The sequence below is a fragment of the Alternaria ethzedia genome, assembly GCF_023757985.1.
Source record: "Alternaria ethzedia strain BMP 0044 chromosome Unknown scaffold_22, whole genome shotgun sequence".
Classification (NCBI taxonomy): Eukaryota; Fungi; Ascomycota; class Dothideomycetes; order Pleosporales; family Pleosporaceae; genus Alternaria; species Alternaria ethzedia.
In genome coordinates this window covers 245,866-263,082 of record NW_026056215.1, presented here as the reverse complement: position 1 = coordinate 263,082, position 17,217 = coordinate 245,866, and the positions used below count along the sequence as shown (strand labels likewise).

Here is a 17,217-nt window from a genome sequence, read left to right as displayed (position 1 = left end):
AACAGCGACGCACCACAAAAGAAGAAACGAGGCAACAGCAAGCATCTTGCTGTGCCGTCAGCTTTGCGCGTTGTAGTTGATGTGAGCTCCGTATTCACTAAAGGTGGTGAATGGCAAAGAAACCCGCACGCGCGATGGGGTTCCTTTGGGCAACTGCAAGCATCTAGCGCTAGCGCGAATCTGGTATGGTACTAGTGCTTCCAAAACAGCCGCAGGTGGAGCTTCCATTCCCTCCACAATTTTCCTTTGTACGTAAGTCATTTGCATCTTGAGCAAACCTACTCCATGGTTGTAATAGGTCAGAAAAGATTGTACCACTTTTGAACTGAGCCGCCACATTATTTCGCCAATGTTTCCAGCGGTCATTGCAGGTATCCTTACAGCCATCTTGATCAAGGACAACGACTTCATACGATATCTCATCCAGTACGCTTGCCAGAAATCTCTCATCAGACACACATCCCATTGGCATTACAAAAAATTAGTCAAAATGACCCAGAGAAGTGTTCAATGTACGCACGATCTCCAACGTTGGCTTCAAGAACATGTGAGGGGGCCATGTGCTCGGTGCAGTCGCCGAATCATCATGTGGCTATCTCGCCAAGCATTGTGGGTGCTGGATACGCCTCGCATGATCACAACTGCTATACTTGGGCCGAAGGACTGGTACGAAAGTGGAGAGTCTAGCGAGATGTAGGATACGTGTGGAGCTTTGACGACGGGCACCTCAATCAATCTTGGTGAATGTGGCTTGTGTAGAAGTCGCCGTGGAGAAGAGGATGTAAGTCTCACATATGGCCATGAACGATTGAGGGCTTCTGATGTTTCAAAAAGGATACCGTAGATGCCACAACCCTGACAATAAATGATGCACAGATGTATCACATCGGAGATTACAAAGCTGTATTAAGATAGATTCGTTTTGTGGGAGTATCAACCCATGTCTTCCTTCGGATGCAAAGAACTTGATGGACAAAAGAAATGTACAATTTAACATCTTTGAGCGGAGCAGCCGCATGTACTCATGGACCTTCCCCGCACCGATTCGTACGGATGACGAACCCCCCCTCCCTCCATCTTATTCACAACTCATCCTTTGCAGCAATACACTGAGACGTTCCATATCGCATCCGGCGCTTGAGCTCTGCTATCAGCATACTGAAGACTTCCATGGTCATGTCCATGACATTGCATCGCTCGGACCGTGGGGGATACTCGCTTGATGACCAACACAGCATCTGGGTACCGAATTTGTGCAGCTTCTCTTTCATTGCAACGACATCCCTGTACATCTTCGACCATTCCTTACTTCTCATCGCGCGAGTGCGAGTCTCGTCACAGTGCCACATAAGCACGATGCTAACCTGCAGTCCGATGCCGAGAACGTGGTGCTCATGATCAGTATCAAGCTTTCCCGCTTGCATTGCCGAAAGGTTGATCAGGTCAAGACCAAGGATGAATTTGGCGCGCGCATTGTCCAGCAAGGTGTTGACTACTTTCACAGACAGTTCCGGGTCCGCCGCGGCTTCTTCGATGCTCATGTGGCGCTTATTCTGGAATCGCGTCACAGCGCCGAACCAGTAGTCGCATGTAGGGCCAGAGCAATATCCGTTGACTTCGAAATCGCAGGCAAGTTCGACGAAAGGTGCCGACAGTTCTGTCTTGAGGCAACGGTCGGGTTGGCTGGGTGCGAGCGCGGCGCGAAGATGGGGAATTGCTGGCATGCATAGCAAATCGGCTGGAAGGTGGCCGCCGGGCAAGGTCTGGTGTTTGTTTGTTCCAGTGATGGCCGCGTTACTGGCGTTGCAGAGGCAGGTGTACAACTTTACATAGAAGTGTCAGAAGGTAAAGCTCATGTTGGAGTCACTAACTTACTACTAAGCAACAAAGTAACCTGACAGCTAAAGCAGTACAAGTAGGGACCCAGTGTCGTGATGTTGGTAGCATATTGAATAGGCTAAGATATACGACTTGAGCGAGGTAGAGAAGAATCTGAAGCAGAGGCTAATTCAGCGGAAAAGAGCAAGATGCAACGAATATGCTGTGACACGATGGAGAATTTGGCGAGTATGGCTCTCTTTTACTTGTCCACATGCTTTGCAGGCATCCTTCCATGAGACATGTGTCATATGATGTGTCCACTAAACAGCGTCGTGGATATGCTGTAGGTACGAGAACGCGCTATGTTGAGACTATCTCAGCCACTGTCAACTCAGTTCACGATGTAGCCCTCTTCGCCACGACGTCAAGTCTGTGCACAAGTCCCTCGCGATGGTCACGACTGACACACAAGTCACCCTCTGCTCCTCCATGTGTCTTCTCAAGGAGGCCATGCGACAATTCGCTCAAGGTGCTTGCAACGCTTTGCCAGATAGCCTGCTCTTCTTTGAACCCTTTGCTGGCGAACAACGCATTGCTCTGGATCTCTTCAAGCTTCTTAAGAGTTGCTGCTTGTGCATCGTAACTGCTCAACGTCGTGTCAAAAGATGCATCAGTAACGCCACCCAAGAGCTCAGAAACCTGCTGCCGAAGCCCTACGTGCTTTTGTTTTCGACTAGCGTAGAGGTTCATTCGATCCTTGTCAACGCGTTTCAAGGCTTGCTGCACTTCTGATGTAACGCTTTCACAGTAAAGAAGCGCCCTCGCGTGATAGTCGGTAACGTCGGATGCACGCTTCGCTGCAGCTTCTAACCTCACGCTAAGGCGGCTCGCTTCTTGACAAGACATGCCTCCAAAGGTGTTCCGCGGGTAGAAAGTTTTACCCAGCTGATTTACAGCTGCATCGACGGCATGTCTAGCGTCCCGACCTAAGATAATAGCATTGTTGAGAGCGTGATACATGGCACTAGTATCTTGAGATACTGGGCAACAGTCGGCTATGGTGCTGGAAGCCATTTCCAAGGTATCGAGAAACGAGTCGAGCCTACGGTGCGTCGCCGCAAACCCATGACTCTGATGATTGTGCCAGGTTATGCAGAGCCAGGTTACTAGGCATGCAATAGTGGCAAACAAGGCAAGTAGGCGAAATGATCTCGGGGAAACGGTTTGGTGGCCCGCGGAGGAACGCGCAGAAAGGGAGCATGGATCCGGTGCCTCGCTCAGGATTTGGCGCTCGATACTTGTCTGCGGCGACGGTGGAGTGTCTTTGACGTGGCGTCGATGATTGTTTGTTGCCCGAATTGGCGGATCCTCAGCATTGAAAGATGTGCGCATGGGTGGAATGGCGATGTGATTGTCATAGGTAGAGGATGAGGATTTGGTGAAAGCGCGCTTGGATACGGAGTGGCGGGGTGGGGGCAAAGTGGGTTTCGGTCGCACTGTCGGGACCGTTGCAACCTTTCTCCGTAGAATCCATTGGTCCGCCAAATTGCTGTCGTCCGGAGGGCAACTCATCGTTGCAGGCTCTGCCTAAACTCCTTCTCTGATCAGCTTCTTATGCAATAAACATCTTAGTTTCCCTACCAGAATTTCGCGCCACTGTTCTGCGATCAGGCTGTCTCAAGCCTCTGCCACTTGCCAAGACCACCTGGGCACCCACGGCACCTGGCTCGGCCCACTATGCCCCTCAAGTTGACACCCGCGACCGGTGAATGGAAGCAATCAGCTTCAGCAGAACAGTCACCGGTAGCCACCACGCAGTTCCAGGATGCCCTGCATATGTCCAGAGAGCTATCACGATGCATGCAGAGTTTCATTGCCGCCGCCGCCGGGACACACTTCACCGATCTCAATACGCCCAGTGCGGCCTTCGTTCAGCACTGGAAGACTGCATTCGAAAAATGTCTCAACGAGTTTGGGGCGCAATATGAGCACAGTGAGCACGGAACGAATGCAGAACAATCCGATGGCGACAATGCTGTGAGCCTGCAGGGCGGGGTGTCGCCTCCAAGCGACGGTTAGACGCAACGTTCAGGCGATTGTCATGCAGCTGTGATATGGCGCTGGGCAAGGACGACAGCATCTTGTCCGGAAAGCTTGAACCAGCTTGCATATAATGCCCTCTTCGAACTTTGCCTCGCCTACCACTCCAGGACCGTACTTCGCCAGATAATTACTCTCTTCCATATCCTCTTCTCAACAGCCGAATCCTATTCATTCTATTTCCAAGGTCACCGTACTTCATTCCCGCTCGTAATGGACCCCTACTCATCGATGTTTGAACGTTCGGCTTCTTCCCGCTCGGGCACTCCCAACCTCCCTACGAACGGCACAAATGCGAGACGGACTTTACGTTCTGCTATACGAGGATTGATTGTGCTCTGTGCATACATCCTTCTTTCTACCTGGTGCCGAGACGAAATATACGACGCTGTGGTCACCGCGATGGCAGCCGGACATCGGGCTCATTGGGCGAGCTACGTTGTAGTCGTCCCTCTTTGGGGCGATCACGTAGCAAGCTTCGTACAAATTTGCGCAACCTGGCTTCTCATGCGATACAAAGTGGCAATCAGCGGACTGTCAATTGTTTATTGTCAGGGCCTGTCTCTGTTGGCGGGCGCAGAGGTAAGTCACCCATACTACTTACGATTGAGCGTGTGTCTTACTACCCTCTAGTCGCTTGCTATCGCAACTACATCTACCAATTTCAACAAGCCCGCTGCAAACTTGGCTGCTGACCTCGTTACGGTGGCTGCGATGACGCTACGAGACTGCATCGAAGCTCTAGCAGGATGTTACCGCTTCGTTCGCGCGCTCATCACACTTTTGCTCTACGCAGTCTCAACGATTTCCCTCCCGGATGCCCAGACATATACCTCTCTCAAGACCTTCGTTGCCGGAACCCTTATCGTCGCTGCCATCTATCGGCTGCTCAGCGTTATCTATCGGGCTCTCGCTGCTGCATGGTACGCCATCACCACAACGACCGATACACCTCCTCGTTAGGGATAATCTCGATTTTAGGCGAGGACTTCGCAGAGTGATACGGTGGTGGGGAAGGGAACGAGAATAGCGACTTGAGAGGTAAAGGGTGTCTCAAATTTACAGGGAGTATCGGAGTTGGTCTCTTCTTGCTTTCCATTGCTTCTTTCTATTTCCTCCGATATGATCATGTATTTCCTCTATCTCACCAACGGTATACGGCTTGCAAGCGTGTGCGTGGGATTAAGAACTACAGCGTATTTAGATATAGACTATGTATTGGGTAATTACAGCTCTTCACCGTTTGTACTCCCATCCCTGTGGCGTTAGCCAGCTTGCCAGTCGACTGCGACCGACACAGAATACGTGGCATGACGGCCAGGGTTCAGGGCGACGAGCGATGTCGGACAGCATGCGAAAAATGAAGGTGGGTTCGCAAATGAGCAGCTCTGAGCTCTCAGGTGCAGAGTCAGTCGAGTACATCGGTACCCATGGGCTTGCTTCATTTGCGGGGTGCGCGAGAGCTGGCCTTGCCGGATTCAAAGCTTCGTTTAGCATACCAGCTTGATGTGCGTAGGATAGGATTGTAAATGCGTGATTGTGCGTGTGCCCAAGTGCGGGATGTATCGTATGGACGTGTTCTGGGTGGGTGATTGAGTGTCGTAAGGCTACCTAGGTAACAGCGGCCTCAGCGGCCTCAGCGGGTATCATGGCTCAGGCCAAGTCTAATCTTCCAACCAACGCATTCGCTCCTTTACACGGGAGACACTGGCAACTATGATAACCAAGGTGCTGGTTGAGTTCCGATGATTGCGAAATTACCCCGCATTTCTTTGACATATGAGAGCCGGAAGAAGTTGGCTGAAGGTCTTATATTACCGAGGCTCCAGATAACCCGTTATCTTCGAGCCTCGATAGGATGAAAGACGGATGCTGGGCTCGCATCAGGAAAAGCACTTCACAATACATCTAGCGATAGCCTTTGTCTCACGTTTGCAACGCGGGATGATAGAATGTGCCCAGGTGACGTCTTTCTGTTGATATGTACTCAAGCCAACAGCTGGGCTGAAATGACACATTGCTGCCCTGAAGATACGACACTGGTGTTCGTGATGTGCTCGCGCACAGCTGGTAAGCTTGGAACCTGTACTAAATGACAGACCTTTTACATGGAGCGCACGTGAGCTCGGAGGTAGTGCACACGGGGAAGATGTACAGCACAATTTGCTGAAAACAGCGAGAAAGCTGCGCATCGTGGTTCTTTTGCATGTTGGGCCCTTCCCAACTGATATCCGAACTGACTCCGAGCAGGGTTCCTTGGCTTCAGACCAATTCAAAGTTGACACTACGTTGAGGAATTTGGAAAGCATACCGCGCACGATTACAACGCCACATGATTATCCTCGCGCAATACGCCGCGACGATGAGCAAGAAATGTACATATCAGCGGAAGTACGCGAGTGCAGCAGGGTGGGATGTTATATTATAGCTTTGCTACGAACATGAGGTGCCGGGCAATGGAGATGTTGGTACCTCGGTACTCCGAGGAGCTCGTTTTCATTGGGTTGTAGGCTACCACAGACGTCCACACAGACCCTCGCCAAGGAACGCTTCAAGGCGTGGCAGCCAACCCTCACGATACTACTACCCCTACGATACACAGCGTTGAAACCACAGCCCTACCACTCGCTTCATTAGCGTATCACTGCCGCCTCCAATTACTGCAAACGCAACAACTCGTACCTGTCCCGCCCATGTCACCCGCCCAGTAACATACCTACCCGATGCACCGCCTGCACAGCGTTCGCGCGACCGCGAGTCTGCTTCCGCATACACCACCAACCATATCGCATCGGCGTCCCAGATACCCCTCGTGGGGCTTCTCACATCCCTCTCGCAACGGGACGACATTGCTGTCTATCGAAAGACCTGTGTGATCGGCGCAAATCACCCAGGCAGACGTGGAGGAACACAGTACACCTATGGCCTGGACCGCTTTTTTTGAAACGCCCCATGGGGTGCATCTCAATTCCATGAAGTTCTGGTCCTTGGTTTGTCACTGAGACCCTGCCTATGCTTGCGGTTTGCTTGGTTCAGACGCTCAGCGGTAGACAACGTTGGCAAGACGGCTCCAGTGAGTTGGGTGTACACGCTGACGTGGAAGAGCATAATGAGCAGGGCGTTTCGCTCAATTAGAAGCTCTTGGAGCAGGGTTCCAATCTAAAACTGGGCATAAGCATGGCGTACAAAGTTGATCTGAGTGTACTTTCACTCACCGAAGTCTCGCGAGATATCTTCTTGATACCCACAAGTCCAGCTTCGAGCGCAAGATGTATGTTCATGCGGCTATTGTTAATGATGTTTGTACGCCCATCTTCTTCGAAGTTCCCCGCGGCTCCTGCAGCATCGTTGCGCTCACTACCTGCTAGGTCCAGTAAACAAAGCGTGGATGTCGTTTGACGAACGCCAGAAGTGACGTATATGAGAACTACGAGGTGTGTGCGGGAGGACGTCGCGTTGTTTTTGGTCGGACTTTGATTGCGGAAGCTTGCAGTCTCTTCCAGCAGGTGACGAAAGGCGGACAGCTCATTGACTATGTATAGTGGTCGCTGCTTACGGAACATCCGATCTCGTCCTATGTCCAATGGAACTTGACTAGATTTTCGTAGACCTTGTACGGCTGTGGCGGAGATGTCAAGTGAATCCACATCCCTCCCTGAGGACTGGAATACTTCGACCGCGATCTGCAAAGGCCTCACTGAACTAGCGAACAAGTCCTGGCCAAGAGCCGTGAGCACATGAGCCATAGTGTGAGACTTTCCGCAACCACTAAAGCCGTCCACCCCAAAGATCATATGGCTACCCGTAGGGTCAGCTAGCTCGGAGAAAAGCGGGCTTATCTTATCAAGGATGGTCTCCTCAGGCGCTGATGCTGCAAACACACGATCGAAGGTTGTGTATTCCATAGTGCCAAGGGACGGGTCTCGTTTTTGATCCCGAGCGGAGACTTTGGTGTGGTCTTGAATGTCGAAATGACACATCACAACTTCTCGAGGGCATCTTGGACGTGTTACTCTGAGCATGGAAATGTACCGTCGACTCAAGAAACGCTGGCGGTATGCAAATTGTCTGGCGTCCTTCTGGGCCTTCTCCATGGCAAGCTCTTCTGGTGTCTTTGCTATTGGTTGTGCTTGATTCCCTGCGATACCGTGGTGATCCTCAGACAAACAAAGCTCAGTGACTGTGGTAGCGACTGCTGGATCCTTTGCTTCTTTGGGATTCGCTTCATCAGATGGCGCAGTAAGGATTTGAGGCTCGTTCGCGTTGCGTTCCTGTACTTGCTCCAACGTGGTGCGGGTGACTTCTATTTCGTCGCTTCTTCGATCATTAAGCGACTCCAATGACCCGTGACTCAAGGGCTTCCGCCTCCGATAGATGAATCTTTTCCTTGCATCGCCATACAGCATTGTCCGCAGCCGCTCGCACTCCCAGTGCAGATCTTGACCATCCAAAAGCTCAGGGAAAGTCGATTTGAGAAGCTGGGTTTCCCCTATCAAGGAGGAACAGAACATGTTCTCCTGTGTGTCTTCAGTGTGCATGTAGACGAACTCTCCGAGGGCCTCTAAGCTCACAGTGGCGTAATGCGATACTGTTGCCTTTGGAGTAAAGCTTGGAACTTGGGAAGCTTGTAACGAGCGTCTCGGGTATGGTGCCGTTCGGATTTGTGGATCTGAGGCTCGCCGCCGGAGCCTTTTCGCTCTTGCGGTAGCGCATAGCGAGATGACACGGGTCGTTGCTAGATAGCAGGGGCGTGGCGGCGGCATCTGGGTGAAGATCTCGTAGACCCCAGGTAGAGAGAGCCCACACCAGACAGCGCAAGCTGCGCAACGAAGCAAGCATTGCTTGAAGGAACTGGAAAGAAGTACAATATTAGCTACGATCAACAATGCGCACACAGGAACTTAGTATCAGTACCTCTTCGTGCGTACCCATATCCATCCAGTGAAAAAGACTATCCATACGAGACGCGATACCAGAGGTCGCCACACTATCATCGACTCTAGATGCTCGGGGTGTAAAACATCAAGAGACACGATAGCCCAGTTGAAGACGTAAATTGGCAAAAAGACCATGAACATAGCCACGAGAATTTCAATCGGGAAGCGCAGATTCTGAGTGATTACTTAGCCCAGATTCGAGAAATGGCAAAGGACTTACCTTCAATAGCCGCTTCATTGGTGGCTTTAAGGAGCGCACAATGTCCTCATGCGCCTCTTGCAATTGAGGGACAAAGAGGACCATATCGCTTGTCGGGCAGAGACCGCTTTTCACTTTGAATGAGCTTTTCGAACGTGTTTTGGGCTGATTTCAAAGGTCGAGGTAGAGAGGAGAAGTGTCCTACGGGATGATGAAGAGAAATTTCAGTAGCATCTACGTATCTGAGATGCGGCCGAAGCGCAAGTGGACACATTCGGAATTGTCTGAGACAAATGCCCAGGTGTGGGTGCGCGGTCGCACATTGCGCAATCGTGCGCGTCTACAAGATGCGATGAGCGCCTACGCAGCATCATGTTGTCACTGACGCGAAGACGGTAAAATAGTGACTCTGCTGTTCCAATATTTCTACCGCATCATCCTTGCGAGTGCTTGAACAGAAAAGATGGCCAACGGATTAGCCGAAGAGTTGGCGGAATTGGTGGACCGGGCGCAGGATTTGATGGATCAGGCTGGGCAGGTACTGCAGTACTCAGCCACCAACTAATTTTTACTCCTTCACTAACTTCCAAAGTCAAGCAACTTCCGTACTCTGCTCGATGCGAAACGTTTAGCCACGCTGCAACGACTATACGATCAGTGCACCGAGTGCGAGGATGTCCAGGAGAAAGAGCTGAGTCCGTTGCTTAAGAAGAGAAAGCATGTACCTGAGGTCCTTCTTGGTGGCCCTAGGGATCCTTGGAAACGCATCACAAACCTTGAGCATCTTCCCGAAGTTCCTGAGTACGTCAACGCGCACATCCGCAAGCATCCAGGGAATGCAGAAGATGAGAAATTCCTCGGAATTTTGAGTCTTACTAGCAACTGCGGCCAGTATAACTCTACGAACGACCTTGGTAACGCATTCATGGCTCGCTACAGTTGGACTCAGCAAGTGGAACGTCGCGATGATAAGATACACATCCTCCAGCTGTTTAACGACCTTTTCTGGTTTGACATAATGCAACTGTTGAGGCCTCGGGGCACTGGTCGAGTGGGCGCTATAATGCGTGATGAGTTGGACAAATTCTTGACACCATTAGACTTCGATCAAATGAAACTCCAGAAAGAGGAGGTGATGGAGAATGTTGGCGATTGGAGTATTCGCGGCTCAAAGATCAACAAGCTTTGCAGCCGATATGGGCCTGGTGTCATCATAGTCCTTCACAGGCAACTCTCGAGAAGCTTGTAAGATCACATCGCCCTGGTAAAGGTGGAAGCTAACAAATCTAGTCTCGAGGGCAAGTTCACAGCTTCTGGGCCCTACTTTGAAGGGGCTATTCATCGACTAGACGATCTCAAACTCCACAACTACTTGGAGAACACGAACACTGGCTCGCTTGGCATCAGTATCCGCCAGCTTCTGATACGACCATTCCAAGAAGCGTTCTGGCAGAGCGAGCGCGCGCGAAACGCAGTTTGAAAGCCCGCATTGTTTGCGAACTCCAGGACTTGCAACTACATATCCTGGACGGTTGACAGCATGATTTTAGTGTTTGCGTTGGACGAGAATGAGAATGCTGCAAGATAGTTACAAGGCTATCCTACCCCTGTTGTTTGATACTGTGTGGCAGCTTTATCCGTGATCTCTTAATAAACCTCATCGCAAACCTGTACCACAAACTTGTGCAGCAGAACCCTATGCTATTGGCTGGTATCAACCTGAGTCCTCATCAATCTCCACGGCCTGTCCTTCACGTTTGTCTAAAATCAGTCTCGCAATTTTTGACCTCTTATACGGGGTCGGTGCTCGGTTCTGACGGAGTATGTTCAGGGCAAACTTCTGCAGATCCCCCCACTTCTTCTTACCAAGTTGTCGATGGAATGAGCTAACGAGCAGATTTATGAGGTCATTACTGCTCTGCAACTTGTCTGGATTGAGTGTAGCTTTCCGTTCTGAGAATAGCAATTCTCCTGCTCTTGTGGAGTCTGCAATCGCGCTATCGTCGGTAACGATTGAACGAACCCAGAGCAGAGAATTCGCATCTTTGTGTTGTACTGTGATCATGCCATCTCGGTTGAGTCTGCACTGGGCTACCGTCTTATACGGCAGAGAAACAGTATTAGCGCTGCGCTGGACGTTAGCCACTTGAAGCTCGGCTCAAGAACGTAGACTTACCTCTCTCGTATGCTGGTTTCCCACGCTGAACATGCTTTCACACGCTGTGCTGGCGGAGCAATGCTCCAGCTCATCCTCTCTTCCGATGTCCAGACGTTGAGAGCCATGAATATCACAGCTTCGCCTTCCTCGAAAGCACAATCTAGCCAACAAAATTTGACTAAGAAGATATTAGATGGACCCATAGATGGCTTTAAGCAGATACTTACAGGGTATATCACTGTATATTGCTACATTGTTTAGCGAGGTCGCCAGTAAACAAATTGGTGTGACGGTATTGACATTGACCTTATATTTTACGCGTAATTTAGCGAAATCGGCGAAGAGTCGGTCTAACGAGTGAACATCTCTCATACGCTCCGATAGTTCTGCCCAACTGATGCTGGTTGGAGCATGTGCGAGATCTTTGAGGGCTGTCGCTGGAGAGAAGAGTTTTGGAGGGTGCATGAGTATGCTCTCTTGCTCAGCAGTCAGACTCGCTAACCATGAAACCGCTGATTGCGCGTCATCTTTTACATCTTTTGAGGTGCTTTTCTGAGCCTTCGCAGGACCAACAAAGTCTTTGGTGGCTTTGGGTGCCCCCTTTGTCTGCTGGTGCTGATGAATGACCGCGCGACGACGTCCTGTGCTCGATAACAAGTTCATGGGTACCATGAGATGCTCGGGGAAGGGTTCTTTGTCTGCGACTGCTTTGGTAGACATGCACCAACGGCAACGTAGATGCCTCTGCCCTTTCTTTGGTAGATTTCTGTATGTCTCATGCGGTTCTACATACCGGATTTCACATTTCTCACATATGGTGCACTGAGAAGCATCGAAACTCTTCTTGGCAATGTAGGAGTCCGCGAGACCAGATGAGGAGGTTGTTGAGCTTTCGGACATCTTCGCAGGTTGGATAGCCGCACGATAGAGCGTACAATCATGATATATATGTAGATATTGATGAAGGACACAATCGCATCACTTGACTATGATCTCGTGGCGTCTGGTATATACGCGTGATGATTATGGAACATGATGGAACCTTGACGATAGCTGTAGCATGCTGCATGCCACGATCGCATCAGCCAGACATTATGCTTCTTCAGCAGGATAAGTTGCCAGCCATCTCCTCAACCTTTCTTTTTGTCCCTCGTTCGTGTTGCCGTGGCCGTATAGTAGTACAGCTGCCCGATACAACTCAGCTTCCTGAAGTAGAGACTTTTCCTCTTCGTACAGTGCGTGTGCTCCAGCGTCGCGTGTTTCGAACCGACTTGGCGTGATATCTAGCGACGATCGGTGGGGGTTGATCTGGTGGAAGAGATCCCTCTTGACGGGATGCGTTGGATCTTGAGAGCCTATTCGAAGGTCTGGAATGACCAGGCGAGCAAGGAGAACGTTATCGTCATCTTGTAATATCGCTACAAGGCACTTCAAGATCTCGTTGGTGGGTGGAGGATGCTCCTCAAGCCTGTTCCAGACTTGCTCGCAGAACATCTGGACTTTGGCTCCACGATCGCTACAACCAGTGCTACATATATCGTTGTGTAGCTGTTGCAGGGAGAGGTCGGTATCGGTCGGGAGCGTATTTGAGCTGCTCATTACTATCGGGTGCGCAATACGGGAGGCCTTCTTTTAATCGTTGCGATGGGTTCGTACTGAAGACTGAGTTGCGTAGGCTGTCAAGGTAGCCCGCTAAGTCTATGGTATCAATGCAGGTACGTTCACAAACATCGAATGTCTAGTGAAGACATCACCGCTTGGGTAACCTAATCTGTCTAGCGTATTTAGGTATCTGGGTAAGCAGTAGCCTCGTTCAGGAGCTACCCCGCACATGCAGCCCCACCACACTCATGTAACAATGTATGTATCTTAAAGTCAAACGACGGTGCCGCTAGAAAGCAGAGATGCAGGGGCTGTTTGAAATAGATATGTACGTACTTAGAAACATAGCACATACCTGCCTGCACAGCCTGCATGCGAAGTGGTCAGTGTCGCAACCCGGAGCGGATCTGTAGTGGGGGAGATTTGCCAGCGCAACCTTCCATGGTCGAAAGTGCAAAGCTCGGAAACGTGAGTCATGCAGAGTAGATACACCAGAGGTACCGCAGTCGATGTTGATCCACCCATCATAATTTATATATATACTTTTTATCTCATCAACATTGCATCTGTAGATGAAGATTCTTGAGGAGCCTTGGCGCAATGGTAGCGCGTTGGTTTTCGGTTGAAAACATAAAACACCAAAGGTATGATCTAATCCCTAAAAAGCTCCACATGTCTAACGTTCCTCTAAACAGGTTGTGGGTTCGATCCCCATGGGCTTCGCACAGGACAATTTTTTTGCACATATTGAGGCAGTCGCTGTTACCAAACGCTTGGGCCCAGGCTTCCAAGCTCGTGTGTACAAACAGTCCGTGCAGCGAGTAACAAAGGCAGTCTGCTCTCTCGCTTTTTGCTCGCGAAAGAAACCCACAGCTGCTCAACTTACACTGTGTCGCTCTTGATACCTGCAACATACAGCTTCTCACCTGCTGTCATCATGGATGCTACCGCAACTTCCCCTACCAACAGTACTAGCCGCGAGCCCCGCCCGAAGCGACAGCATAAGACAGTGCCCAGGCTGCGCGATATCACACCCTCCTCGCGTTGCTTCTGGAAGGAGGACATCCGCGAACACCTCGCCCAGCAAATCAAAGACAGGACTTACGATAGTACAAACGAGCGCGATCTTCCTGCAAATGAGATTGACGCGCTAGCACTAAATGAAATCGCAGTAGCGCACAAGGATGGGTTCTTTTTCTTCCTGCCAAGCCGGACGAGCTGGAGTCGCCAGACCTTTGAGCCTTCAAATCGAGGACCCGCTCCAGGCAGCCTCAGGTACGTTGAGTCAAGTGCAGCGATGCACTAGGAGACACCGCTAATTCTAGCAGGGCATCAGTTCCATCCCTTGTTTTCATGCGCCATACATGGAGTGAAAAGGGACAGTTGAACTTCCTCCAAGCACCCCACCGCTCACGGTATCTTGCGTGCGACTTCCAGCTCAATCCTCCTCCTGCCCCGTCGCCATTATACTGCATCCAGGTGGTATCGGGCCCTCTCTATCCTGTCTTCAATACATCGCATACCTCGTTCATAATCGTCAGAGCAGATCCAATGTATTTCGGTACGGTGGCAGAGCTTGCGCCAATCCTTGGCCTACCAGCGCGTAAACGGAAAGGGCCAGATGCGGCACAACGGCTAGGTCAGGTAGAGGGCTGCTGGGGCGGGCACGGATCACCTGCTCCTAGGTTCCAGCAGTATGTCTACACAGATATGAAGAGCCTATACAAAGCCATAATTATGGCCTGTCACCCTACTAAGAATGCTTCTAGCATGACGTCGGCTGAGCTATGGACACTCCTTCCACGTCCCTCGAATCCAGAGATTGGCTCAGCCATTGGACTGGATTCACTCTATATGCCCATTCGCTCTCGGTTCGGGGGCCGCCAAGTTCGTCGACTACCAGTAGAAGAAGATGCCAACGAGTCGATGGATTCATGAGGCATTACCGTTTCGAGCTGTCGCTATTCGGAATGTTCCTGCCTGACAGGTGGTATAAGACAAAAGGTCATGTCTCAACGCACAGCATGAGACATTTCTCGTGGAGGAGTATATCATGCGTATACTGCAGCTTCTCAATGGCGTACCAACACCATGACTTCCTCGCAGCTGCAAGCCTTTGCTGAACTAGTACCACTCTCCGCTAGCTCGCATTCGACAACGTTATTGCGACCAAATTTACGCCACATTATCTGCGAACCTCGCTCGTCTACTTCTGCACCCGCCCTCATCGAGCGTCGGATTGTCGTATTATCGTTCGACGCTCTTCTCGGTCATTCCTGTTTCTCGTTTGGATCGGCAAGATCGAATGACTATCAACTACCATTCCCAGGCGAGGTTGCGCCACATCATTTCATCATGTTCTTCCATCAACAGAAGCGCATTCTGTACCTCAGAAACACTTCTCCTCAGGGTCTTTACATAACTCTTCTTGGTCAGCGCAGCCGCTGCATCCAGTCCTGTTGTGAGCCAGTCGAAGTCGCGCCTAATATGCTTATTTCAGTCGGCGGTCCTAGTGGAGTCAAATTTGAGGTCGTTACCCCTACCTCATTCGATTTCCGCCTTCGTGAACGCAACCTTACTTTGCACTTCGACTTAATGCATTATCAGTCGGGTCCCCCGTACTGCGATGCTAGTCTTACGCGCAAGGTAAAGCGGCGACGCAGTACCACGGAAGAGCTTGGGACGATGAAGCGTCAACGTGTTCGAGAGTTGAACGACTGCTCCTCACGACTCTTGACGGATTCCTCGAATGTGGAGATCAAGCGGAATTGGGGTGTTCGACTTTCGCATCTTCTTAGTGGTTTCTTTAGGGCCAAGGCTAATTGATTTGCGACGTTGGAAGTATGGTGATGAAGCTATTGTTGATGGGTTAAGCGCCTGGGTAACGATGCTGGTGCAAGCGTAATTCTTTCTGGATGACTTGCATTCACTACATGTAGCTCTTGGTATCTACAATAGTTCTTTCAAATTGATTTCACTCCATGAATTTGATGCCCGAGCCAAGCATTAGGGGTGGATGGCGAGAGGGTACCAGAAAATAGCTTTTCGTGATATGACATGCTACACCAGTCATGGTGAGGCAGAACGCGTCATTCATTGCAATTAGCCGGTGGAACTAATAACACCCCACCCTCTTGTGCGACTTTGAAAGTGGAGTAAAGCCCGTGCGCCACCGCCGATAGTTCTCCTACTTCCCCGATCGCCTAGCAGCCCGCTACTCCATCTACTCCCCGATCGCTTACCCCACACTCCCCACTGATCTTTTCGCCGCGATGGCGACTGATCATAAACGCCCTTTTGAGACCATTGATAACTTCATTAAGAGTCGCCGCGGTACGTTCTTTGAGGCGGAGATATTCGATACGTTGCTACATCACGCTTTCGTCATTCGATCGCCCGAGTTCGCCTTAGCAGATGGAGCTCTTTTTGCGACTGAAGGCGGTCAGCCTCCACTAGGCAATTACACTGAACGCTTCTGGCGACTCAACGAGGATATCCGGATCACGCGTGGTGATGAAGCACACCGGGCTCGCATATTAGTGCCATTCGACGTAAAGAGTTGCGTTTCAGGCCGCGCCAAAGACCAAACCTACATCACTTCGACAAGGCAACAATCAAGAATGGGATTCTACATTGCTATATGCGCTGCTGACCCAGGGTGGGTTGAGGTCATACCCAATCGGTTCAGCGGCAGCAGATCAACTACAGATGAGAATCGCAAGGTCGCTGTAAATGAATCCCGCAAGTGCATGCTGCCACCGTCAACCTATGGTTTTTTAAGCCCATGCAACAGTAGCTATCGCATGCCCCTTTCAGTCTTGCCACAAGCCTTGAAGGCCCTCCAGCTCTGCGCACAAGGAAAGGCCGACTACGTCAACCCATGGACAGGCGCACAGTTTCCAGGCTGGCGACCTCATGTTGAGCAAGAGATTGATTGTCTAGTGCCGATGGAGAAAACGCAACACTACTCGTCTTTTCAAGGCGTCCATGAAGTCTGGAGGGGCTGCCAAGTAGCACGGGCTCGAGACGGCGTTCATATTCATTTCGAACTGGTCAATCTACAGCCTCGATTAGCGGACTTCAAATTCCTTGTACCCGACTTACGCAGGCAAGGACGACGTCGCCAAGTGTTTGTTCAGCACAAGATTGACAGCCTCTATCGGTCTTCAGCATCTCCGTTGAAAAAGGTAGCTATCGCACGCACGAAACAGAAAGGACGATTAGGATACTACTTCAACGAATTCGAGCGGTATGTTGGCTTCATCCCACATTGTGTATCTGATACTAACACGCCTAGCTTTGACTACCTCTATTATCAATTCGACCTCACTGACCAACAAAGGCGTACATGCACAAAGTTCTTTTTCCTGCCTGAGCGCGTAATCCCAGATGAATTCTAC

The 17,217-nt window shown here is 50.6% G+C and overlaps 4 protein-coding genes and 1 non-coding gene across 5 annotated transcripts; 2 read left to right on the top strand and 3 right to left on the bottom strand.

Annotated features, from left to right (window-relative positions):
- Positions 1 to 1,082: 1,082 nt before the first annotated feature.
- J4E87_007745 (uncharacterized protein) lies at positions 1,083 to 1,724 on the bottom strand (the record flags this gene model as incomplete). Its single annotated transcript, XM_049379338.1, has 1 exon — positions 1,083 to 1,724. One exon carries the CDS (start codon positions 1,722 to 1,724, stop codon positions 1,083 to 1,085), a length of 642 nt encoding a protein of 213 aa, XP_049230912.1.
- A 5,161-nt stretch (positions 1,725 to 6,885) lies between these two features.
- On the bottom strand, positions 6,886 to 8,853 carry J4E87_007744 (uncharacterized protein; the record flags this gene model as incomplete). Its single annotated transcript, XM_049379337.1, has 4 exons — positions 6,886 to 7,080; positions 7,137 to 8,509; positions 8,538 to 8,684; positions 8,850 to 8,853. 4 exons carry the CDS (start codon positions 8,851 to 8,853, stop codon positions 6,886 to 6,888), a joined length of 1,719 nt encoding a protein of 572 aa, XP_049230911.1.
- A 667-nt stretch (positions 8,854 to 9,520) lies between these two features.
- Positions 9,521 to 10,537, top strand: J4E87_007743 (uncharacterized protein; the record flags this gene model as incomplete). The annotated part of the gene is made up of 3 exons (XM_049379336.1): positions 9,521 to 9,603; positions 9,655 to 10,302; positions 10,348 to 10,537. The coding sequence occupies 3 exons, from the start codon at positions 9,521 to 9,523 to the stop codon at positions 10,535 to 10,537; spliced, it is 921 nt and encodes a 306-aa protein (XP_049230910.1).
- Positions 10,538 to 10,771: 234 nt separating this feature from the next.
- J4E87_007742 (uncharacterized protein) lies at positions 10,772 to 12,115 on the bottom strand (the record flags this gene model as incomplete). The annotated part of the gene is made up of 2 exons (XM_049379335.1): positions 10,772 to 11,143; positions 11,534 to 12,115. The coding sequence occupies 2 exons, from the start codon at positions 12,113 to 12,115 to the stop codon at positions 10,772 to 10,774; spliced, it is 954 nt and encodes a 317-aa protein (XP_049230909.1).
- Positions 12,116 to 13,403: 1,288 nt separating this feature from the next.
- J4E87_007741 lies at positions 13,404 to 13,540 on the top strand. Its single transcript has one exon. It is a non-coding gene; the product is annotated as a tRNA-Arg (tRNA).
- The last annotated feature ends 3,677 nt before the right edge of the window (positions 13,541 to 17,217 follow it).